The sequence below is a fragment of the Arachis stenosperma genome, chromosome 4 (genome assembly GCF_014773155.1).
Source record: "Arachis stenosperma cultivar V10309 chromosome 4, arast.V10309.gnm1.PFL2, whole genome shotgun sequence".
Taxonomy (NCBI): domain Eukaryota; kingdom Viridiplantae; phylum Streptophyta; class Magnoliopsida; order Fabales; family Fabaceae; genus Arachis; species Arachis stenosperma.
Window position 1 is genome coordinate 9,205,954 of NC_080380.1, and position 24,371 is coordinate 9,230,324.

Genomic DNA, 24,371 nt, shown 5'->3' on the forward strand with positions numbered 1-24,371 from the left:
ATAACAATTTAAATTCACAATTGAATAAAATTTGAAATATTCATCATATATAATAAAAATCTGGTATATTATAAGGTGGATACTATAATGAAGATGACAAAATATCTTCTCATGAAAATGCTTTGGTAAAAAGTGTGGTTTATTTATTTAGCCACACTTTAAACAAAAACAACACTTTTAAAAATATCAAAATCTAACCATACAATCCATCATCCAAAGGTCCAAAAGAAATATATTCACATGAAGACAATTATAAAATCTTCATTGTAGTATCCACCATATTATAATACTTGTGGTAAATTATCAACAAATTTAATTCTTAATAACATTAATTAAGTTATTAGTAACAGAATTATCTTCCTGAGCTATTTTAAGTTCTTAACTTTTTCATTATAATTAAATATTTTTTTTCTGCAAAAAAAAAAAAGAAGAGAAAAAAGATTTAAAAATTTAATAAAAAAAATCTCAATCAGTTAAACACGAGAATTTCATACTTGGATGCAAATTTTAATAAAAGTTTACTTCATTTACAAGCTACTGAATAATTGAATATTTATATTATAGCAATTTGCTGATTTTCTCATTGAATTAGTATAAAATTACTCTTTTCAAAAAATAAGTATTAGTTCTATATATATGGTTGAGCTATCCACTTGTTGGACCTAAAGATCTGTGTTTCAAATTATGGACAATAGTATTAAATATAATTAAAAAAATGGGTTTAACTACACACAAAAAAGTACTATTTTTTTATAGAAAATATAAGATTTAAATTTTTAATATAATAGTTGTATATTTACTATAGTTATAGTAATTTGACTGTTGTCAAAAATCGTATACTTCTTGTGTTTGCCAAAAAGAAGAAATTGTGGATATTAAGAGAAGAAATTAAGAGTCTTTGGCCTACAAGAAAGATATTAACATAAACTTTCACTAATTCACAAGATAATTGTCACAGAAATCTTCGTTTACTAATTTATCTTAAGCATTATATTCTCATGCATACCTTAGATCACTGGTTTTTCCAACAATGCTGAAATGTACCATTCATTCTTCTGAATCCCATCATGATCAAGCTTCCTACCAGCGTGCCATCTAAGTCTGTTGAACCCAACTCTATCAAACATTGGCAAATAAGTTCCATTAACCTGTGATCCAAAGCAGAAGAAATGTTCAAGCCAAAAAATTCCCCCAGGCCTCAACACCCTATACACATCATATAGCAAAAACTCAAGCATAGTCTCTGGCAACCAATTCCCTATGAATTCCATGAAATGAACAATATCAAGTGTGTTCTCAAAGAATAGAAGCCTCTGAGATATGCTGAGATGAATTGGAATCAATCTCCTTGATGCAATGAAGTTGCTGAATGGACCGTCCAAATCCAGTGTGCTTGTGATGATTGTCACATTCCTTTCTTTCATCCTTGCAGCAAATGTTCCTGTTCCACCACCAATGTCAAGTCCGATACTGATCGTGCTGGCGGATCTTTTCGTCCCAAGAACTCGGTCTATCCCAAAATCAAGTCCACCATCATCAAAGATCCACCTACCCTTTTCCCTTTCTTGCAGATCAAAGCAATCTTTACAGTATCCTTTATTGTTCTTCCTCTCAATGAGGCACTTGTGGCTCTTACAAGTATAAGGATCCCAAACAATGTTGCTATCTGGTGGAATTTTTCAAAGGCTATCTTGCAAATCTTGATTTGGCTCAACAAAATCTTTTGGAGACTTGGGATGGCACCTTCTTTTAGGGAGTGGCTCACACCCTTTTGACACAAGCATTTGTGCAAACACCTCATCTGCAAGGCATTCACCTCCTATGTCATATGACATATATTGGTTCAACTCATCTTGGAATCTCAAACACAACGTGCCAATCGGAGAATGTAAGACGCAAGTGTAAGATTAAGCTCTTCTTTCAAAGACCTTTCGCCATTGTTGTTTCTAGAATATTGCTTGTCTTGTTGGCGCATTGTAAGATCAATGAGCAATGCTTGGACAAGAAGGTTAGTTGAGTTGAGCCTATGGTGAAGCTCAGACAAAAGTGAATGGCTAGCAGCAAGTTGAGATTTTGTGGTGTTTGAGTTCTTGCAAGATTAAGTTGAAGTTATTATTATGATGAGGAGAATTCTTTGATGTATTATGATGATACAAAGAGCTAAATGGGCCAGTAACAATGTATATGGTGACAAGATTTGTGACTATTACTAGCACAAGGGGATTCAACTTGTGTTTTAGGGTGTGACTATGACTATGTCCATGTTGATCATCATAACCTTGAAGTTTTTTTGAATACTCTACTTGCTCTTGAGCTTCAATTCCCATTTCTTTCTTCCCTCAAAAGGCTTAGAAACGATGGGAAAGAATTGCAAAGACAAAAATAAAATTATCAATATGGAACTAATGATGCTTCACAAATATATATTATTTTTCAGTCTCAAAAATTTTATTTACACTATATTTGGTTTGATAAAAAATGAGTAGAAAAAAATAGATAAAAAATGATATTTTTTATTTGATTATCAAAAAAAATAAGAAGAAAAGAAAATTTTTGTGTGAGTCCTACTAAAAAAATTTTCTTTCCATCACAAGCAAAAAAACAAGAAAAAAAGTACTATACTTTTATATTTCTAATACTACTCTTAGTTATATTATTATTAACAAATATTAATATAAATTTAGTTTTAATATATTATTATAATAGATTTATATTTAAACATTATATGTATTAGATAAATAATTTAAATCAAATATATAAAATTATAATATTTTATAATATTTATAAAATATAATAAAATATGAATAAATAAAAATATTTATACTTTATTTTATGATAAAGGTATTAATGTCATTTTGTACTATTATAATTTTTTTTTTCAATTTTTTTCTTTCTAAATAAAAGAAAATTTTTTCTTTATTTTATTTCCATATATTTTCTATTCATCCAAACAACACACAAATAATTCATTTTTTTATTTTCTTTCTTCTTATTTTCTTTTCTTCTATTTTCTTTCCAACATCCAAACAAAATGTTAATGATCTATCGCTGGCCAATAAATTATTGTACAGTAATAAAAATTAATTTAATTATATTTTAATAGATATACGATAAGATAGTTTCTTTCCAAATACATCAATCATGTTTGGCGAAAACTAGTGGGCACTGGATTTGATGGTCCCAAAACGTTTGGACCATTAAATGGTCCCATAATATAACATGTTTTTTAAGTTCTTTTAACAACTGTTACATAGTCCTTTAATTAATTTTAATTACAAATTAACCTATATATTTTATTTAATTATAAAAACTATTTTTTATTTTATAAATTGTTATTTTATCAATCATCTATTATGTTTATTATGAATCAAAAACAAAAATAATAACGAATTAGATCTTTCATTGATCGTAATAAAGCTTTTTGGCCATTCCAATGGATTAAAAGTTTATATTTGATTCGTGACATTCGTCCAGGGTCGTGAAATCGTGTTTCTTTGAAAACCAATCGATTGGATTATCAAAACAATCGATTGATTATAACTCAATCGAGTGGATTACAGTGTATCACAAAATGGTTTTCGCATAAATCAATCGATTGGTTATATGACCCAATCGATTGAACGATGAATAAAAAATGGCTTTTTGTAATTCAATCAATTGCTTCTACTACCCAATTAATTGAATCCTTAAAAACAATCCGAAATCTCACAATTCAATCGATTAGTTGTGTTATCCAATCGATTGAATTCATCAAATGTGACCTTCTGTATATTGCACACATGATAACGTGCAAATATATTCCATATCTTTGTTCTTCTATTAGTTATGATCCATTAGTAGACGCTTGCTAAGGCTGGGTTTGGTAAAGCTTTTTCAGGAGGTGCTTGTGCTTTTAAAAAGCACAAGCACGTCATTTTACGTTTGGTAAATTAAAAAGCTCAAGTGCTTGTGCTTGCGGCTTTTAAAAGTTAAGGGTGCTTTTGAAAGCACCTAGGAGGGAGCTTTTCAAAGCTGGCTTATGCTTACCAAATTTTTTTCATTTTTCCGCACATATTTCCCGCTATTATATTGCCATTAAAATCTTCATATATTTCTAACTTCTCTTCCTAACCTTCATAAAATCTAACACAATCTTCATATATTTTTTATTTTTCAACCTAATCTTCACAAATTTCAACACAAATACATCTCTATCACATATTAGGTATGAACTTCTATCTATTTATATTATTTTTTTTGCGTTAATTTTGTATTTTTTCAGTAGATCTATTATGTTTGTTTGTTTTTTTTCTGTTCTTTGAAACGGGAAGAGGTTGATGAAAACCAATCATAAAATTTTTTTTGCATGAGCATTCCAAATTATAATAACAACATGTATATACATATGTAAATATAGATATATAATCATAAGAGTAGTTTATTTGAGATATGTGTCCCATTTTTTATGATCTGTAAAGGTGAGCCAATATACAGAGAATAAATCAAGTAAATATGTTAATTATTAGTCTCTAAAATTTGAATTAGTATCAAAATAAAGTGTTAATTGATTCAATTAGAACTCCAAAATTTGATTCATGAATCATATTATCAGTTTATTGTTTCTTGTATTTTTTTTCAAGTAATGTTAATTAATTATTCTATGATTCTTTTGTTTTTATAATATATCCGGTTCCTGTGTTATTATTAGCCTACTAGAATAGAATAATATTGTATGTTTATTAGTCTTATTAATTGATAATAATACTTTATAAAATTTATTATTGTGTACCACATAACAAGTATTTAGGTATACCTGACTTAAAATTTTATGATTTACTTTGTTTTCAATCTTTCAATTTTTGTATGAACTTATGGAATAATTTTGTTATCATATGATAAGTTTGATGGATACAACAATGAATTTGATCACATCTGAAGAGAAAATAATGGAAAAGAAATTGCACAATGGAACAAAATTTAGTAGACATCTTTTGTGCTTTGTGTGTGAAAAGTATTGAAGCTGGTAGCAAACCGGGCACACATTTTGATACCAAAGGTTGGAAATAATTGATAGCTGAATTCACAAAAGCTACGGGAAAAGAATATAATAGAAACAATTGAGAAACAAATGGGATCAGTTGAAAGTAGATTGGAAGAATGGAAGCAATTGAAAGGGAACGAGACTGTACCTTGGATGGGATTCTGCTAAAAAGACAATTGATGCAAGTGAAGAGTGGTGGGCTAAAAAATTAGCGGTTAGTATTCTTAAGCTTAGTTTAGTAAGCATAGTAGCATACATATTGAATATATAATTAGTACTAAGTATCAATATTTTATGTAGGTTATTCCAAAGGCTAAAAAATTTAGAAAAGAAGGGATTCATCCAGATTTTGAGGCACACTGGATAGGATGTTTCAAAGAACAGCTGCAACAGGAGATGCTTGGACTCCATCTTCCGGAATAGTTCCTTCTTCAATTGAGAAAAATACACAACTTGAAGATAGTGAAGATTCTGATATAGAGCCTGAGTCTAGTGTTATAAACATTAAAAGAAAAAGGGAAAATTTCACTAATGCTAATACTTACAAGAAAGCAAAAAAGTTGGAGGTGCTCAGAATTGTCACAACCAAATTGATAGACTTTGTGAGGCTGTGAAACGTAGGAGCTCCAATAAAAATGATACTTTGGGACCTAGTATAACTCAAGCAATAGAAAATTGGATGCTATACCGATATATCCACTTGGACAAATTTATATGTTTGCAACTCGACTCTTCTTGGATAAAGATAAAGAGAGCTGTTCGTTGCCTTAAAGCATAAGAAGTCAAATTGCGTGGTTAATGAACGAAAAGAATGTCCAAGAGGTGTATTCTTTCTTTTAATATATTATTATACAGTGCATTGGAATATGGAAATTGATTATGATGAAGAGGAGAGGAAGAATTTGATCGAGTTTTAACTTCTACAACATGTTTGGTCTTCCAATATTATAATAAGTATCTATAAAAGACCATGCATGACTTCTACACAAACAGGAAACAAATGGCTTAAAGAGATATTAGAAGGGAATAATAGCCGTTGCAGCATGTTTAGGATGGAAAAAGATGTTTTCAAAAGACTATGCTATGATTTGGAAACAAACTATGGTTTATGTGCCTCAAGGAGAATAAGTGCTGCAGAAATGCTAGCAATGTTCCTATTTGTACTAGGAGGTGGAAACTCAAATAAGTCAACTAAGGAGCAGTTTCAACATTCCGGTGAAACAATAAGTCGAAAATTGAAGAAGTGCTACAAGCTGTGTGCAAAATAGCCATAGACATTATACAACCAAAGGATCGTGATTTTAAAGAAGTGCCTAAAATTAAAGAATGATGATAGATATTGGCCTCACTTTAAGGTAATTTATATATTATTATTTTAAAAAATATTATAAATAATTACCAAAAAATTATTATCTTTCATTGCATGTGTTGGTATTAAATTTGCTTTATAGTATTTGTAAATTAATGTTCTAATCATGTTAATCATAGGATGCAATTGGTGCTATAGATGGAACTCATGTGCCAGTGATTGTGTCTACTGAAGACCAAATTCGATTTATTGGTAGAAAAGGAATTCCAACCCAAAATGTTATGGCTGCATGTAATTTTGATATGGAATTTACTTTGCTTTGGCCGGTTGGGAAAGGACAGCTCATGACACAAGAGTATTTTTATATGCAATTGGTACATCTGAGTTGAACTTTCCAAAACCTCCACCAGGTATACTTGATTATCTTTAAGATTAAATTATATACTCCATATATAGATTTAATTTCTTATCATGTTTTCTTTCATTTAATATATACAGGTAAATACTATTTAGTAGATGCAGGCTATCCAGAAAAGAAAGGTTATTTAGGACCATACAAAGGAGCAACATATCATTTGCCAGAATTTCATCGTGCTAATGGACCTTTGGATACGAAATATATAACTATGCTCATTCTTCACTTAGAAGCGTGATAGAACGTACATTTGGAGTTTGGAAAAAGAGATGGAAAATTTTACGAGATATGCCTAGTTTTAGCTATAAAAAACAAATTCAAATTGTTATTGCAACAATGGCTCTGCATAACTACATTAGACGTATTCTACAAGTGATCGTAAGTTTAAAAATATGATCAGTGGACGTTGAGCTTGAAGAAGAAGATGGATGGCGATGAAGGTGAAGCTGAAAATGGAGCTGAAAAAGTTGGAAATGAGTTTCTTGGAACTATGGAGATGGTTCGAAATAATATAGCATTAAGTTTGATTGGTGGAAAAAATTAGATTATAGTAATTTAGGTAATTTAATATTTTTAGTAATGATGTTTAGGATAAATAAATTTTATGATACTTATATAAAATTTTTAAGTTAAAAAATAGAAGAATTTATTTATTATATTTATGTTATTATGAATTTTTTATTTTAACATTATTTTATTTTAAATATATAAAATTTTAAAGAATTTGAAAAAAAAATTATTTTTTTGTTATAAACATGTTTATTATAATTTTTTCAACTTTTAAAAGCTGTTTTACCAAACACAATTATGGTGCTTGTACTTATTAAAAGCCATTTTTAATTTGATTTTACCAAACGTAACTGCTGCAGCTTTTAAAAAGCTGTCTTTTAAAAGACAGCTTTCATAAGCTACTTTTAAAAAGCAAAAGCTTTACCAAACTAAGTCTAAGTAGATTAATTGATACTTGGTCTATTTAAAAATAAATATTTCTTTTATTTTTAAGTTTATTGAAAAATAATTACTTTTTTAATAGTGGGACTCATAATAATAATAATGATAATATCGTTCATCATCGCTGAATTAAATTATTAGTGCAAAACTTTACATAAAATATTTTTTTGATTGGGTAGCACATTTATATTATTTGATGAATTCAATCGATTGGATAACACAAATAAATATTTCTTTTATTTTTAAGTTTATTGAAAAATAATTACTTTTTTAATAGTGGGACTCATAATAATAATAATGATAATATCGTTCATCATCGCTGAATTAAATTATTAGTGCAAAACTTTACATAAAATATTTTTTTGATTGGGTAGCACATTTATATTATTTTGATGAATTCAATCGATTGGATAACACAGCCAATCGATTGAATTGTGAGACCTCAAGTTGTTTTCAAGGATTCAATCGATTGGATAGTAAAAACAGTCGATTGAATTACAAAAATTCACTTTTTATTCATTGTTCAATCGATTGGGTCATATAACCAATCCATTGATTTATGCGAAAATCATGCTGCCTTGTAATTTTTAATCGATTGTTTTGTGATACACTGTAATCCACTCGATTGAGTTATAATTCAATCGATTGTTTTGATAATCCAATCGATTGGTTTTCAAGGAAACACGATTTCGCGACCCTGGACGAACGTCACGGATCAAATATAAATTTTTAATTCATTGGAATGGCCAAAAGCTTTATTATGATCAATGAAAGATCTAATTCGTTATTGTTTTTGTTTTTTATTGTTAATAAACATAATAGATAATTGATAAAATAATAATTTATAAAATAAAAAAATAGTTTTATAATTAAATAAAATATATAGGGTTAATTTGTAATTAAAATTAGTTAAAGGACTATGTAGCAGTTGTTAAAAAAAACTTAAAAAACATGTTTTATTATATGACCATTTAATGGTCTAAACGTTCTGCGACTATCGAATCCAGTGCCAAACTAGTGCACTCCAGGTAAAATAGAGAGTGCAACACTCTTTAAAAGTTAACTTACTATCAAAGGTTATCAGGTAAATTAAATTTATTTATTATTGTTATTATTTTTTTGTAATGAGTTGAATAAACAAATTGATACGGACAAAAAAATTAATTCCCTCGTTTAACACAGAGGACGATCTTTAGACCACAAAAGTACTCAGGAAAATTTGATCGAATTCTTCTATTACTCTGTTATTGTCGATGCAATGTCTTCAAGCATCTTCACTGTTTTGTTTGCTGGCGATGCTTCCACTATCGTTTTGGCTAACCACAAATTTTAACGCTCTTGAACCCACTCCCTTCCACCTCTGTTATGAATGACTTTCAAAACCCAAAAAATCGCTGCCATAGAAGAGGAAGAACTCTGTTTATAGCCGTTGCTGGTTGGCTAACTTCAAACACAAAATCAATTCTGTAGAAGAATCCCGTCTCCACAAAGGTGTCATAATTCTCAGACGACGATGTAGTCAAAGTACAAAATATATGGTAGTTACAACAAGTCCATTATCTTTTATTTCAAATTATCTTCGATGTATATGTAATAGAATGAAAAATTAAAATACAATTATATTTAAACAATTAGTTGTATTATTTTTTATTAATTATTCAAAAAATAATTAAACTTTAAAGCTAATTGGTATAAAATATTACGGATATAAAATTAAGAGAAATTTTTATTTGTATAAGAATGAGCCTAATAAATAATTATTCTATTTAATATATAATTAAGAGTATTTTTTTCTTTGCCAACGAGTTATAATTCAAATAGCATAGTCTTTTCATATTCACCTAATTTTTGGTAAAAAAAAATGAGTACTTCTATTGAATAGTCGCAGTTACGTTTTTTTGTCGTAGTATTTGAACTAAAAAAAGAAAATGTTATTTTAAGAAAAACCAATAAAATATTTTTAATAATATTTTTAATAAAAAATAATAAATTTTAAATAAAGTAAAGTAACATATTTTAATAAAAATATTGTTAATAAAAAATTATATAAATATTTTTTATATAATTTTTTGTTTCGCACAAAATAAAATTATTATATGTTTGTTTGCTTCTTACATTGTATATATGTTTTCTAAATTAAATTTATATAATACAAAATCTTTTATCATTTACTTCATATTTAATATTATAATTTTGTTTTACACAAAATAAAATTATATATGTATTAATTAAATTTATATAACAAAATTTTTTATTATCGTGTTTATATTTAATATTATAATTTTATTTTACACAAAACAAAATTTATTTAAATTTTAATATTATATACATAATATATATTTAATATTATTTTTTTAAGATTCTAATATATCTTTTTTTTTAAAATTTAGTACATGGATTTTCAACTTATTTTTTATGTATTATTTATTTTAATTTTAAAGTCCAGTAATTTTTTTTGTTGTACAGATATGTTGCTTTTAATATTTATATACTATTTTTTGTTTTGGACTTCAGTCCAATATCTGAAACTTATAAAAAAATCTAAAATTTATAAAAAAAAATGGTTAACCTGATTAACAGGTTACTCTTTTAAATTCAGACCATTCAAATAAAATATAATAAATAAAGAATTTAGATTTAACAAATTAACAAGGTGTGCAGCACTTCATACTTAGCGTTTAAGAATGAACCATCATATTTGACACTTGTGTATTAATTTATTTAGCAAAATATTTGTGAAGTAACATACATAGGCCGATATGGATGGGTCAACAAAGAGTGATCATAATAATAATTTAAGTACCTCGTTAGTTGTTCGTATTTTACAAATAAGATTCTTGAGAATTGGGTTATTCACTTTCTTACTATTTAGCATTATATACGGTTCTCATCCACCAATGCAGCTTTATATTTATAGATTTATCATCATGTTTTGTTGGATTTTCACATCAACCCCTAATTAAATAACAAGTCTATATCTGTTAATGAGTTCCAGGAGAAATTTGACGAGTTTATCATAAAGTGAAATTTGTATCTTATGCACATTAACCCAACTATTTCTCACAAATTAAAGGAAAAAAGTATTATTTTAATTTTGTCAAAACAAGAGAGTCAAATACGTCATGGTATTCTAATTTTAAAAGCTTAAATGTGATATTTCATCAATTTGATTTTGTGGGAAATAAACCTAAATAGTATCATTTTAATACATCATTAAATTTCAATCATATGAAGCCATAGTAACCAACAAGAACTAAGCCATCTAGATTCTTCAGAGGTTTATGATAAAATGGAAATCCTGTACACATAAATGGCAGCACAAACTATGAAGCACAACAACAAATAAGGATTTGAATTGTACAGCTTACAACTCAAAGCCAACGACTTGAATCAATGAAGCCCTTCCACTGGTGATTAAGACTAAAAAGACACCGAAATCCAAGCCAGCAAACCTTAATCAAATCAGCTTGTTTAACAAGGATATAATCTCACCAAGTCATACTTTGAACCAAATCTATTGCAATTAACTCCTTCCACTTTTTGACATCATTAGCTACAAAAGAATGAAACAAACTTAAAGCCTACAGTTGTAATCCATCCTTTATGAGTTACAAACTTATTGAAGGTGAATCTGTTCTCCCATGACATGCACTGATCCTCTTCATACACACCCCCACCATCTTTTCCATTATAAATTAGGCCACTAATTGAAAGCCTTCAACACATCAATAATGGACATAGCTTGGATAAAATCAACCAAGATACATGTTATATTACCAATCCCTTCTGTTCCCCATCAATAATGCAAGCTTGTTTTGATAACAAGTGTCAAAAAAGTAAATTAAGATTAATCTATTATGCAATGTTAGAATATATACAATCATTATTTTTTTTCAGAGAACTAGAATTCTATGTATAATTTAGCAGACTACAAACACAAAAACAGAATTTTCATGAGCTCCTAGTGATCTCATTTGCATCGAAGATGAATAGGATGAAAACCAAAGTGAGATAATGTGAAACTGGAACTTCATTTTAATATGCAGGCTTGAAAGTAATCCAATTTGTTATGAAACTGGAACTACTGAATCTTTCTGCAAACCTTTACAAATCTCAGATGAAAATCCACAAAACAAATGTCCAGCTTCTGGTTGCAGCTCTGATAAGAGTCTCAGTCCCATGTGCCACTGTGCCTTGTGCTATTACTAATATTTCTTCTTATTAGTGTCTTAACAATCAAACAGACTACATGTATTCATGAGCATTTATGTTAACAGTACTATTGGTTTCGCAAAATGCAGGAAACTGGGATCCAAGTAAAAGCAACTGTGGCACCCCTGAGTTAAAGGCAGTAAGGCAGTTCTCTTTTAAAGAACTTAAGAAATACACAAACAACTTTTCACCAGCTAATGATGTTGGATCTTGGGGTTATGGAAAGGTCTTGATTATTTCTTATTTGATTTAGATTTGTCAAGTATTTCATTTCATTTAATACTTATTTCTATGTTAATAAAATGTAACATTTACTGATAGATATTCTTGTGTGTGTATAAAGGTTTATAAGGGAACTCTTCCCTCTGGACAACTGATAGCCATAAAACGAGCTCAAAAGGAATCGAAGCAGGGCGGGTTAGAATTCAAAGCCGAGATTGAACTCCTTTCAAGGGTTCACCACAAGAATGTGGTAAGCCTAGTTGGATTCTGCTTTGAAGAAGGGGAACAGATGCTGGTTTATGAGTTTGTTCCAAATGGAACCTTGAAGGATACTATCCCAGGTTCTTTTAAACATCAAGCTTGATACTTACTTGAGATATTAGTTTTGTAATTTTATAACATGCATGTGATGTGATGTGATCTATGCAGGGAAATCAGGCATTAGATTTGGATGGCATAGAAGGATCAAAGTAGCCCTTGGAGCTGCAAGGGGTTTGGTTTATCTTCACGAACACGCCGATCCTCCAATCATACACAGGGACATCAAATCAAACAACAATTTGCTGGATGAGAAGCTTGATGCAAAAGTTGCTGATTTTGGCCTATCCAAACCAATATTAGATTATGGCAAAGAATATTTATACGTTTATATATGTAAATATGATTGTTATTGATAATGAGTAGATAACTAAAAGATAGAAGGTGTTTGTAGCACAGCTTGAATTGATTTAAAAGATAAAATCGATATAATTTGTATCTATTTAGATTGTATATTGATTTTATTTTATTTTATTTTTTAAATAATTGCAATTTATATTATATAAATTTGAATTTATTTTTTAATTTAATTAGATTTAAATGATCGTAATTTGGATTAAATTGATTTATTGGATTCTAGAAAAAAAATTTAATAATTTAAAATTTTTGAATTAAAAAAAGACTTTTAAAGTGGTTCTAACGTGATTTTTTAAGTCTAAAAATATCTATTCTAAAAAAAAATCAAATTTAACTTTCACAAAAATCGAATTATATAAGATAAACATATCTTTAAATTTAAAAATATCTTTTCACTTAAAAGTAGTTATAGTTAGCCGTACTATTAACACTATAAATAGTAGTAATACCGATGATATAAATCATATAATAAACATCAATAGAAATTATTGATAGTATCTTCTCTTTTATTTTTGTTCCACAATGGGTGTGAATCAGTGTGTGAAAGTAGCTCTCTTTTTAGGTCTCTTAGTATTATTTTGTCCTTCTTTTTCTTCATCAGAAGATGTGAAGCTTAAAGTAAAAGGGGTCACAAACATTGCTACAACTGATGAGAATTTCATATGTGCAACATTGGATTGGTGGCCATCTAATAAATGTGACTATAACCAATGTCCATGGGGAAAAGCTGGAATTCTCAACTTGGTATTTTATTTATTTATTTTGTTTGATATTATTGTCGTATATTACCATTCAGAATATTATATGCATTTTTTAATTTCACAACGATAATTAATTATTGTTTTTGTAACTTTTTTTTTTTTTTTGCAGAATTTGAATAATACGATACTCTCAAATGCAATCAAAGGTAACCCATATTTTCTCTAAAGTCAAATTACTTTAATTAATATATACTATTATGTGAAAAATAATATAATAGCAAACATTGAACGATTATTGTATTTCTGACTATACATATCCAAAAAATAATGAAGTATTCCACATTATTATCTATCATTCAAATGTTCATCTAATTTAATTGCTTTTAAAATTGTTGCAGCATTCAATCCTCTAAGGATTAGATTAGGAGGTTCACTACAAGATCAAATTATTTACCAATTTGGAAAGCAAAAGAACTGTCCAACTATGAGAAAGAAAGATAACGGCTTATTTGGATTTAGTGTTGGATGCCTTCCCAGAAAGAGATGGGATGAAGTGAATCACTTTTTCAACAAAACTGGGTAATTAATTAATAAATATATATTATTTTAATTTTTTAATATTATTGTAATTACTTCACAAACAATTAATCTTATCTTATCTTATCTTATTTACTTTAAATTTTACAGTGTCAAATTTACATTTGGCTTAAACGCACTTATTGGGAAGAAAAATTCCAAGAAAGACCAATTAAACTGGAAAGGAGATTGGAATCCAAACAATGCCATAAGCCTCATGAAGTACACTATCTCAAAAGGATACAATATAGATTCATATGAATTTGGTACCAAATTAAATTAAAACCCTTTTAAATTTTATAATTAACTAATTTAATTTTTATCAATAATTTTTTATAAATTTAACATTTTGTGCTAATTAATGATATAGGAAACGAGCTATGCTCTGAAGGAGTATCAGCAAGAATAGATAGTGTTCAATATGCAAAAGACATCACAAAATTAAGGCATATAGTTAACTCATTATACTCAAATGCCACAACAAGACCAAAGGTGTTGGGTCCAGCTGGATTTTATGGTAAAGAATGGTTTGATAGCTTCTTGCAACATGTTGGACTTGGTGTCATTGATGGAGTTACACATCACATTTATAACCTTGGTGCTGGTATGTATAATAATTCAGAATATTTTTTGTTGCTTGATTAATTTGTTTCATTCTAAGAATATAATTGTATTATAAAATTATGTTATATAGGTGTTGATAGGGATCTTATTAGCAAGGTTCAAGACCCATATTTCTTGAGCAAAATTGCACAAACTTTTAAAGATGTTTCAACGGCGGTAAAAGAATTCACACCATGGGCTGGAGCATGGGTTGGAGAATCTGGTGGAGCTTATAATAGTGGAGGCAAAGATGTATCACATACTTTTGTCAATGGCTTTTGGTAATATATATATTTTTTAAATTGAATTTGAGCTCTCTTTGTATATATTTTTTTAATAATTTTTTAAATTAATAATAATTATAGGTATTTGGACCAATTGGGTATGACATCAACCTTCAACCACAAAGTTTATTGTAGACAAGCTTTGATTGGAGGAAACTATGCTTTGCTAAATACAACATCATTCATTCCTAATCCAGATTATTATGGGTATGTCACATATATTTATTCATATTCATATAAGTAGTTAAATTAAATGTTATTTTTAATAATTTTATTTTTTTAAACAGAGCACTTTTGTGGCATCGGCTTATGGGAACCAATGTACTTTCTATTTCTCATGATAGTTCACCATATCTACGTACATATGCTCATTGTTCTAAACAAGGGGTAAGCTAGTAATTTGATTTATACATTTTAAAAGTTTTTTTAATTTTAAGATAAATTTTTAAAAATGATAACATATTGTCGATCTAATTATTGTCTCAGAGCGGAATCACATTACTACTAATAAATATGGAGAATTCGACATCTTTCGATGTGTCCCTTGTGAATGATATGAATCTTTATCCAGAGGAGTTGGCATCAGAAGGAATAAACGCAGTGAATTTGATGGATTCATTGAGAAGGGAAGAGTACCACTTGACACCTAAAGATGGAAACATTCAGAGTGATGTTGTGCTTTTGAATGGAACTCCGTTGGAACTCACCAAGTCAAAGGAAATTCCAGAGCTTAAACCAAAGATTGTCGATGCTTCTTCTTCTTCTCCAATCAAAATTGCACCCCATTCAATAGTCTTTGTGCAAATCAATAATTTCAATGCACCTGCATGTGCACCTCCTACAAAATAGATTATTAGGATTCTCTATTATTTTTTTATTTTTTTATAGAATTTAAATAGAGTTATTAAGACTTATACTGGAAATAGTTTATGATTAAATTTTTTTATAATTTTATTTTTAAATAATTATATACTTTATATTTATATCTTTTTTATTATAAATGACTTCAAGGATACGCATATTATTTATATGATTAAAAATTAACTAATTAACTGACATTATATATTCATGTATAATAATTTAAATTTACAATTGAATAAAATTTGAAAAATTCGTGATAACTTTTTAATATTGTTTTAGAATAAAAATATGGTATATTAGTAAGAGAATTAACTTCATTAGCTAGGTTAACTAAGTTATCAATTATAGAATTATCTTCCTTAGTTATTTTTTTTTTAACTTAAATTTTTTTCCTCTGCAAAAAAAAAAAAGAAAAAAAATTAAAAAAGTTTAATAAAAAAAAATCTCAAGGAGCAGAGGCGTTCACGGTGATTTCAGAGGCGGCAGAGTGGGAAAGAAGCAGCACAGTAAGGATAGGATGTTCATCGCACCCCCTTCAAGCAACTTCCTTTCTGTTGCTGTGCGTAACTACTCTCCCTCTAACTCTCCCTAAACTTCCTCCTTTTACGTTAATTGTCTCTTCACCTTATACTTTCTTAACAATTGAGGCCTTCATTTACTCCGTTTGAATATCCGGTGTGCACAACTGATGGGAGTATATGATAAATTGGGTTTGAAAATTTACTGGTAAGCCATTACAAGTGTTTTTCTTAATCGAAAGTTAATGAGCTGTTATATGATAAATTGGGTTTGCAAATTGGGTGCAGGAACATAATCCCGTGCAAATTGTGAGTTACTGTAAGCCATCACTCTCTCTCACTTTCACTGCATTGAATTGCTATTCCTTTTGCTTTTTCTGCGTTGAGATGCATTTGGTTGAGAAACCTCGAGCTTGAGCTGAATGGTGAATTTTAATTGCATGTTTCTTTGTATATCGTTTTCTTCATTTTTTTAGGAAAGAATATTCATGATTGAGGAGTTGAGCTGTGTTTTTTTCTTCTCCTATTCTTTTCTGCCATTAAATTTTTTCTTTTTATTGAAATGCAGCGTCTTGAGTAAAATATTAACGAAGTTTATACTGTATAAGAAGGACAAGAAACTAGCTTTAAGAGATTTTCTCACATTGTCGATGATTTTGTTTGATTTCCTTCTCTTTTATTTGGTGATATAAGCTTCAGGTTTCCATCAAGCTGGCCTGTGAGTCTGTCGGGTTTTAATAAACTGAAAATTGGAAATTGTAAAGAATATTCATAAACATCATTAGAGAAAAACCTAGGGAGAGAGTACGTCTGAGTCTGAGTATTCAAAAAAAAATATTGAAGTTTGATTATTAAACTGTATTATCATTGTGATTGTTCTTCAGCCACTTATTCGATGTAGCTTTATATTGCTGATTAGGTTGTGGATGCAATTTAAATATCTATACATATATACTTTTACATGTAAATATATAATTCCTTTTAATACATTAGCCTCAACAGAAAAAATAATTAATTGCTTTCTTTTACTATAAACTGCAATCAAAAGCCAAAGAACCAGCAGCTGTGATATCGGTTTTCAATCTCTTGGATAAGAGTCTTTCATCTAATATTACTGTGTAAGGCTTTGAACTGACGTATAGATAGTGAAAATTGTTGTATTCCTTGAAACTGTGATTGAATCAGAGTAAAAAAGCTTTGTTTTTTTGAGAATGTTGATGCAATCTACGTATGTTCTCCATGTATTTTAAATTTTCCATAATTGTTCTGCAGTGTTTGTTGAGGGTCCTTAAAAAGGAGAACTCAAAGTTATTAACTGCCTCTGCAGTGTTTCTTCCAATTCACCCAATGATGGTTTCAGTTATTCAGACTAGGATGATGGAGGTAACATGTTTGTGAACTTTGTCCTTAAATTTTAAATGTTGAATGCTTTAGGGTTTATTTAAATATAGCATCCATGTCACCACCTTAATATTTAATATAAAGAAATTAATTGTTGGATTAGAATCAGTCTTCTTTAATTGTTTTTGTAGCAAAATCTGAATAAATATAATAAACTACATGAACTATATATGAATTATACGAGAACCAAAAAAGTTATTTAACATTTTTTGCATTTTGGTTAATATGAGGACGTTAAACTTTGATGAAATTTCCCAAAGGCTATCTTGCAAATCTTGATTTGGCTCAACAAAACCTTTTGGAGACTTGGGATGGCACCTTCTTTTAGGGAGTGGCTCACACCCTTTTGACACAAGCATTTGTGCAAACACCCCATCTGCAAGGCATTCACCTCCTATGTCATATGACATGTATTAGTTCAACTCATCTTGGAACCTCAAACAGGGCATTCACCTCCTATGTCATATGACATGTATTGGTTCAACTCATCTTGGAACCTCAAACACACCGCACCAATCGGAGAATGAATCTCATCTGATCCTATCCATTGCGAGTATCTGAAAGGGAGCTTGTAAGAGGCAAGTGCAAGATTAAGCTCTTCATTCGAAGACCTTTCGCCATTGTTGTTTCTAGAATATTGCTTGTCTTGTTGGCGCGTTGTAAGATCAATGAGCAATGCTTGGACAAGAAGGTTAGTTGAGTTGAGCCGATGGTGAAACTCGGACAAAAGTGAATGGCTAGCAGCAAGTTGAGATTTTGTGGTGTTGAGTTCTTGCAAGATTTAGTTAAAGTTATTATTATGATGAGGAGGATGATGATACAAAGAGCTAAATGGGCCAGTAACAATGTATATGGTGATAAGGTTTGTGACTATTACTAGCACAAGGGGATTCAACTTATGTTTTAGGGTGTGACTATGACTATGTCCATGTTGATCATCATAACCTTGAAGCTTTTTTGAATACTCTGCTTGCTCTTGAGCTTCAATTCCCATTTCTTTCTTCCCTCAAATGGCTTAGAAACAATGGGAAAGAATTGCAATGACAAATAAAATTATCAACATGGAATTAATGATGCTTCACAAATATATATTGTTTTTCAAAGTATCCTCTAACTCGAAATTTCATTTAATCATCTATTGCTGACCAATAAGTTATTGTACATTAAATGAGAATTAATTTAATTGTATTTTAATAGATATACAATAAGATGACTTCTTTACAAATGCATCAATCATGTTTGTAAGTTGTTGTAACATGTAACTTGTCTTTCTTTTTTATTCATTGATTAACCATATTTTTCTGCAGCCATCTTGGGAAGAATAACTTCTCAGGAGAAGTTCCTTCTCAACTTTTTAGCTCAGGAACGCCTCTCATGCATCTGTAAGAGTTACACTTCTTCTAGACTACTTGTTAACTATTGATCAAACTGAATGAATTTCTTCATGTTTTCACTGCCAGGCTTCTCGATAGCAATCAGCTAACCGGCGAGATTCCGGATACAATTGGACTTGTTCAGAATCTAACTTTGATGTGAGTGATTATATGCATCAAATCCTCAAACAAATTCATTTAATTTGGTATAATTTGCTCATATTTTTTGTCTTGTGGATACAGATGCTTTGAAAACAATACATTAAGAGGATTGGTGCCTCAGAGCCTCAACAACCTTACCAATGTTGCAGACCTGTAAGCACTCACAGTTTTTGGTATCACTCTTGGAAATTCAATATTTCCATGACAAGATTTTATTTTATTTTATGCTTTTCAGGATATTGTGCAACAATAAGCTGGAAGGTCCCCTGCCAAATCTTACTGGAATGAGCTCCCTGAAATACTTGTAAGTAGACAAGCATTTGATTTTAGATAACTGCATTTTATTGATCATGATAGTTTAGGTAAGTTAGTTTTAGTTTTAGGCCTGTAATATTTTATATGTACTCAAATTGATTCTTAACATATCAACATTGTTTTGGGATGAATTGAATGTTTCTTGTGTTGTAATACAATGGTGAAATTCTCTAAAATCTATGTTGAAGGGATTTGAGCAGCAATGCCTTTGATAGCACAGATTTTCCACAATGGCTTTTGACTATGAAGAATTTAACAACATTGTAAGTCTTTCTTTTTGTTACTTATTTCCCTCTTCTGTATCAATGTGCTTTTTTCAACACTTCAATGCCTGTGTTTTATGACAGACGGATGCAGGAGGCAAACCCGTCTGGCCGAATACCTGATGGTTTCTTTAGCCTTCCCTCTTTGCAATATGTGTGAGTTTCACTTTCAGAAATAAAAGAAACCTATCATTATCACTTCTATAATCAATATATTATACTAATGTTGTTACTTTTGCTTTGTTGATAGGGTGCTAAATGAGAATCAACTTAATGGAACACTGAATCTTGGCCCCAACTATAGCAAAAAGTTGCAACTTATTGACTTGCACTCGAACTCAATTGGGGAGTTACGCAGCAAAATCAACTGCCTAATTTCATCATAGTGTAAGCTAATAAAGCAACCAACAAATTATCAATCGCAGGCTTGAAAGTAATCCAATTTGTTATGAAACTGGAACTACCGAAACTTTCTGCAAACCTTTACAAATCTCAGATGGAAATCCACAAAACAAATGTCCAGCTTCTGGTTGCAGCTCTGATAAGAGTCTCAGTCCCATGTGCCACTGTGCCTATCCATACACTGGTACTGTAACTTACAAAGCACCTTCCCTTTATGACTGGAGAAACAACACTTCAATAGAGACAGATATCAAGCAAGCTCTTCAATCCGGTGGTCTACATGTGGAATCAGTAGTTTCAAGCACTCTAGATTCCAATCCATTTGAGTGTTTTGATTTTATTATCAAAATCTTCCCATTAAACAAGGATAGTTTCAGCCAGAGTGAAATTTATCAGATGAGTCTTGTGCTTCTTAACCTCAGTGCTTATAGACTATATGATTTTTACCCTGACAAAATCGGTAACTTACTATCCTTCGAATCGAATTGCTTTTCATTGACTAGTGTAGAGGAATCATCAACTCTTGTTATGTTTTGGACTTAACTTATTTTTTGTATTTCTTTGTCATGATCAAGAGCCTAAGCAGTTGAGTAACTCATCAAACACTGCATTGTTGATTGGAGTGGCAGTTGGTGGTTCTTTTGTCCTTGTGCTATTACTACGTGCAGGTGTTTATGCTTTCCGCCAGAAGCTAAGAGCAGAAAGAGCGATTTCTCGAAACAATACCTTTGGTAGTTTTTAATGATGAATGTCTTTTTGTGTCTTCTTATTAGTGTCTTAACAATCAAACATACTACATGTATTCATGAGCATTTGTGTTAACAGTACTAATAATATTTCAAGAAAAATTTAGATTGTGTTGATTTAGATGCTATGGATTTGATTTGTAAATAATTGTAACTGATACGGTATTAATTTAAATTTATTTTTTAATTTTATCAGATTTAAATTATTGTGATTTGGATTAGATTGATTTATTCAATTTAAAGTTATTACACCAATGTGATTTTAAATTTAGAGTATCTCAAATTTAATAATATTTCAGGAGAAATTTATCATAATTTACTAGCCTTTATTCATAAAAATCTTAATCAGCTAATCATGAAAACAATAAAATATCATGCTTGGATACAAATTTCAGTAAAATATCATGCTTGAATAATTGAATGTATATTCAACAGCAATTGGCCTGATATCTATGTTGGAGAGGCTATGCCAAGAAATTGTTTTTAGAAAATTATTGTAAATAAAAGTATAAATAATTAATAATAAAAATAGTATTATATTACATAATATAAAATGAATGAGTCGGTTTGAAATCAAATATAAAAGCTAATTTAATCTAATTTATTATTCACGCCATTTGTTAATAATATGATAAGATCAATCCAATTTAAACTTTTGCAAATATACAAGTTACCTATTATGAAAGTACACGCATTAAGATATCATTAATTTAAAAAATATTTAAAATATTTAGACTAATTTAATCTTGAGAGCTTTCTTATCTCTCATCCGAGATTAAATGCTTAAAACACATTAGGTTACTATATAGTTCATGATCATTGATCAAGGATATAAACTATAAATAAATTAATTAATTAAAACATATCTTTATATTTAAAAGTTCTTCCTAGAGTGATTTTTCTATAATTTTTCTTTTGGCCTTTGCCCAATTGTTTAAACTTTAAACCAAAAAAATTGAAGAAATAAAATAAAAATATTGTTAAAAAAGTTAAATTTGAGCCCAAATATTATAATAAAAAATAGAAAATAACACTTCGTACAAAAATAAATAAACTGAAAATTAGAGCAATTGTCTTTTAATAGCAAATTAAATTTAAGAAGCGAGTATTTAAATTAATAAAAAAAATTCAGACAAAAAAAATCAAATTTAACTTCCACAAATATCAAATTATATAATTTAAACTTTAAATTATTTAAGATAAACATATCTTTAGATTTAAAAATATCTATTCACTTAAAAGTAGTTATAGTTAACAGTACAACTAACACTATAAATAGTAAATACCGATGATATAAATCATATAGTAAACATCAATAGAAATTATTCATAGTATTTTTTCTTCTATTTTTGTTCCATAATAGGTGTGAATCAGTGTGTGAAAGTAGCTCTCTTTTTAGGTAAACATCTCATGTCATTTTGAAATTTATCAAGAATCGAACTCTTAACCTTTTAAATTTAGAGTTCTGATACCATGTTATAAAACCACTCATCCCAAAAGTTTAAGTTGATAAAAAAAGGTAACACTAATGTTTATATCTCTAATATTGAATGGAACATCCCTAAATCTCCATTATATACATTATACAAATATTCTATTAGCTTCCTGTACTTCCTCTTTATTTATTTTGTTTGATATTAATGTCGTATATTACCATTCAGAATATTGTATGCATTTTTAAATTTCATAATGATAATCAATTATTGTTTTTGCAACCTTTTTGCAGAACTTGAATAACACGATACTCTCAAATGCAATCAAAGGTAAGCCATATATTCTCTAAAGTCAAACTACTATAATTAATATATACTATTATGTGAAAAATAATATAATAGCAAACATTGGACGATCATTATTAAACAATAAGACTTGAAATAATGCTAACCATAACTAATTTTTGTTATATTAGACCAATTTGATTGGACTTAATAAAAAAACTTGAATGTTTAGTATTATTCTAATTAATCCAACCGTTTGTTCTTAAGTGAACGATTCACGATAAAAAGATTAATTGTAACATCCTACCACACTGAGCTTTACGCTTAAGTCGTAAAACAGAGATGGTGTGGTTATGACCTCTAAAATAAGATGTGTACATGTAATAGTAGAAAGATTATAATATACTAGGAGCCTTGAAGAATAGAGGAAATAAAAATCGCGAAATAAAAGCGCAATGCTCAAGAAACGAGTAACTTGCGTGCTAAGAAAGCTATAGCTTTTAAGTGTAAAGTAACTTAAAACATGAATAGAGAGTAAAAAATACAAAGTAACAAACTCCTAACTCAGCTTGCGAAGTCAAGACTGGCCGGAGAATATACACATATATATATATATATATATATACATATATACATATCCAAAACCCAAATGTACGTAAACAAAATCCTGCCTTTCCATAAACCTCTAAGAGGATAAAAAAGAATGAGTTATGCAGAGAGAAAGCTAAGTATATATATATATATATATATATATATATATATATATATATATATATATATATATATATATATATATAGACACATAACGAGATGCCTCTCGACCTGCATCTAAAAAATAACAACATAGTATGGAATGAGAACCGGAGGTTCTCAGTATGGTAAAGGTGTTACACACATAAGATATAAGGTCTTGGGAATGCTAGAGGCAATCCTAGAACGCCGACACTCAGATTATAGAGCTTAAAGTATTAAACAGAAGGCATAAAAGGTGGTTTTCTAAAAGTATCTAAACCTAACTTAACTTAACCTTAAATCTAAGTCCCATACTGTCATTCCTCCATACCTCCAACTTCGTAAGCATTTCACAGAAAAATAAACAGATAAAGGCAAGCACAAGAAGGTTACAAGTACAGCATGTAACAATTATACATTTAGCATGGCAAATACACTTAGGCACACCCAGTTAATGCACAAACAAGTAATTCAAGTAATATGCAGATGATGCATGCCTTTCTTATGGCTGATGAGGCTCATCTGTCGGTTATCCAGCCAACCCGACAAGTCTGAAAACTTTAGACTGTTCCTCGACGTGCATCCCCAAGAGTCTATGCATAACTTTTTCTCAAATAATCAATATTGCTCAATGGGGGTTAACATTCCTGGGAATTTATACGTGTCCGGTCACCTTTATGTCGTAGGCTCAACAGAGTATCGAGTTTTCAACCTGGTACACATGGTGGCAAGCCACGACACTTTATCCAGAGAACCTCGTATCTCATATCATTTAATCATTCAAGCCAAGTTTTATACATAATCATTCATTTGGTTATCAAGTCAAGTATCATACATGATCATCCATAGCATTTCATAATCAATTCATCACTTTTCATTTTTACTTCACCTCCAAGTCATCTCCATTTCCTA

The 24,371-nt window shown here is 29.4% G+C and overlaps 4 protein-coding genes across 13 annotated transcripts; 3 read left to right on the forward strand and 1 right to left on the reverse strand.

Annotated features, from left to right (window-relative positions):
- Nucleotides 1-1,007: 1,007 nt before the first annotated feature.
- Nucleotides 1,008-1,938, reverse strand: LOC130974555 (probable methyltransferase At1g29790). Its single transcript, XM_057899427.1, has 3 exons — nucleotides 1,929-1,938; nucleotides 1,766-1,819; nucleotides 1,008-1,666 (listed from the first exon to the last, which is right to left on the reverse strand). Exons 1-3 carry the CDS (start codon nucleotides 1,936-1,938, stop codon nucleotides 1,008-1,010), a joined length of 723 nt encoding a protein of 240 aa, XP_057755410.1.
- A 5,234-nt stretch (nucleotides 1,939-7,172) lies between these two features.
- Nucleotides 7,173-12,803, forward strand: LOC130974556 (leucine-rich repeat receptor protein kinase HPCA1-like). The gene is made up of 5 exons (XM_057899429.1): nucleotides 7,173-7,243; nucleotides 11,742-11,863; nucleotides 11,997-12,133; nucleotides 12,251-12,470; nucleotides 12,559-12,803. The coding sequence occupies exons 1-5, from the start codon at nucleotides 7,173-7,175 to the stop codon at nucleotides 12,801-12,803; spliced, it is 795 nt and encodes a 264-aa protein (XP_057755412.1).
- A 523-nt stretch (nucleotides 12,804-13,326) lies between these two features.
- LOC130974557 (heparanase-like protein 2) lies at nucleotides 13,327-15,817 on the forward strand. The gene is made up of 9 exons (XM_057899430.1): nucleotides 13,327-13,548; nucleotides 13,675-13,711; nucleotides 13,904-14,084; nucleotides 14,193-14,347; nucleotides 14,452-14,685; nucleotides 14,776-14,965; nucleotides 15,050-15,175; nucleotides 15,256-15,355; nucleotides 15,455-15,817. The coding sequence occupies exons 1-9, from the start codon at nucleotides 13,327-13,329 to the stop codon at nucleotides 15,815-15,817; spliced, it is 1,608 nt and encodes a 535-aa protein (XP_057755413.1).
- A 490-nt stretch (nucleotides 15,818-16,307) lies between these two features.
- LOC130973037 (probable leucine-rich repeat receptor-like protein kinase At5g49770) lies at nucleotides 16,308-21,154 on the forward strand. 10 transcript variants are annotated; one of them, XR_009083985.1, is made up of 12 exons: nucleotides 16,308-16,555; nucleotides 16,636-16,666; nucleotides 17,620-17,730; nucleotides 17,979-18,610; nucleotides 19,056-19,130; nucleotides 19,209-19,280; nucleotides 19,365-19,436; nucleotides 19,519-19,587; nucleotides 19,787-19,861; nucleotides 19,946-20,017; nucleotides 20,112-20,723; nucleotides 20,839-21,152. XR_009083985.1 is itself a non-coding variant. In XM_057897408.1 (10 exons), the coding sequence occupies exons 3-10, from the start codon at nucleotides 18,594-18,596 to the stop codon at nucleotides 20,245-20,247; spliced, it is 588 nt and encodes a 195-aa protein (XP_057753391.1). In that variant the 5' UTR covers nucleotides 16,308-16,555; nucleotides 16,636-16,666; nucleotides 17,620-18,593; the 3' UTR covers nucleotides 20,248-21,154. The 10 variants fall into 10 exon arrangements, 1 of the variants encoding a protein (XP_057753391.1); XR_009083987.1 differs by having other exon boundaries at nucleotides 18,009-18,610; XR_009083988.1 differs by having other exon boundaries at nucleotides 16,636-16,656; nucleotides 18,009-18,610.
- The last annotated feature ends 3,217 nt before the right edge of the window (nucleotides 21,155-24,371 follow it).

Coding starts and splice junctions, on each gene's coding strand:
- LOC130974557 (XM_057899430.1), top strand. CDS start 13,327: ATGGGTGTGAATCAGTGTGTGAAAGTAGCTCTCTTTTTAGGTCTCTTA. Junction 14,348..14,451: donor TATAGATTCATATGAATTTG/GTACCAAATTAA, acceptor TTAATGATATAG/GAAACGAGCTATGCTCTGAA. Junction 15,356..15,454: donor CTCATTGTTCTAAACAAGGG/GTAAGCTAGTAA, acceptor TTATTGTCTCAG/AGCGGAATCACATTACTACT.
- LOC130974556 (XM_057899429.1), top strand. CDS start 7,173: ATGGCGATGAAGGTGAAGCTGAAAATGGAGCTGAAAAAGTTGGAAATG. Junction 12,134..12,250: donor GATCTTGGGGTTATGGAAAG/GTCTTGATTATT, acceptor GTGTGTATAAAG/GTTTATAAGGGAACTCTTCC. Junction 12,471..12,558: donor CTTGAAGGATACTATCCCAG/GTTCTTTTAAAC, acceptor TGATCTATGCAG/GGAAATCAGGCATTAGATTT.
- LOC130973037 (XM_057897408.1), top strand. Junction 19,131..19,208: donor GGAACGCCTCTCATGCATCT/GTAAGAGTTACA, acceptor TTTCACTGCCAG/GCTTCTCGATAGCAATCAGC. Junction 19,588..19,786: donor ATGAGCTCCCTGAAATACTT/GTAAGTAGACAA, acceptor TCTATGTTGAAG/GGATTTGAGCAGCAATGCCT.
- LOC130974555 (XM_057899427.1), bottom strand. Junction 1,667..1,765: donor AATGCTTGTGTCAAAAGGGT/GTGAGCCACTCC, acceptor AAATTCCACCAG/ATAGCAACATTGTTTGGGAT.